General features: G+C 40.2%; 1 protein-coding gene across 1 annotated transcript in view; it reads right to left on the bottom strand.

Annotated features, from left to right (window-relative positions):
* The window catches only part of LOC111464579 (MLO-like protein 1), a 5,431-nt gene extending 4,547 nt beyond the window's left edge, over window positions 1-884 (bottom strand). The window contains exons 1-2 of the mRNA XM_023108853.1: window positions 589-884; window positions 143-399 (exon numbers count right to left, since the gene is read on the bottom strand). Of these exons, the coding sequence (XP_022964621.1) occupies window positions 143-399; window positions 589-769 (438 nt within the window). The 5' untranslated portion in view covers window positions 770-884. The remainder of the gene's footprint in view (window positions 1-142; window positions 400-588) is intronic.

Genomic DNA, 884 nt, shown 5'->3' with positions numbered 1-884 from the left:
AAAAAAAAAAAAAAAAAAAAAAAAAGGAAGAACAGAATCAAGCAACCCCAGTTCAAAATTCAACTTCATTTAATTATATACCAACCAAGCATAAATGAGCATCAATGAAGGATATAATTGAGAAAATGAGGTCAAACTTCACCTTACTAGCACAGTAGCCATTCTGTGAAGCCGATCCCTCAGATAGAAGGCGCCTAGCCGTGCCAGAAATGCTTGAAACAAAGAATGTTTGAAAATGCTCCGTCGTCGATGAGCCATGTTCATCTTCTTCAGCTTTAGGTTTATCTTTCAGATCACACGGAAGTAAATGCTCAGTCAAACTCTCAGGAACACACCATTTCGAGATAGTGCCTTGAAATACAGTGAGCAGAAGCGAAATAAACCCCAAGAGCATCAATTCTGCAGCATCCAGATACAAAAACAAGGACGAAACAAATATCAACAATCGAAACAGCAACAAAGAGTGAAAATCGGAAAGCGAAAAGGCAAACACACACACGAAAATGAACAAGAGAAAGAGGAAACCAAAAACATAATAAAAGGAATCATGGATTATGGATTCGGATTCGGAATCGAGTCAAATCAAACCTTCTTTAACTTTCTGTAGAGCTTCATTCAGCGGCTTCTGATTCTTCTTCTTGAGGTAGGTACCAAGGAAGTGAAGGAGACGCTCTAAGGCGAGGGAAATGGCGACGATGACGCTGCAGACGGCGGCAACAACCCATGTCGGAGTGAATTCCAGCGACGTTCCTTCACCTCCGCCGCTCATTTCGGCTCTGATTCTTCTCTGAATTCACTTCACACAGCGTATTTTCAAAAAAAAAAAAAACAAACAAAAAACTCCTTGTTTCTCTCTGTTCGAAAGCTGTGTTGTTAGTTACAAT

This window comes from Cucurbita moschata, unplaced genomic scaffold (assembly GCF_002738365.1).
Source record: "Cucurbita moschata cultivar Rifu unplaced genomic scaffold, Cmos_1.0 Cmo_Scf00030, whole genome shotgun sequence".
Taxonomy (NCBI): Eukaryota; Viridiplantae; Streptophyta; class Magnoliopsida; order Cucurbitales; family Cucurbitaceae; genus Cucurbita; species Cucurbita moschata.
The sequence above is the reverse complement of the archived record's forward strand: the minus strand, read 5'-3'. Positions and strand labels throughout refer to the sequence as shown.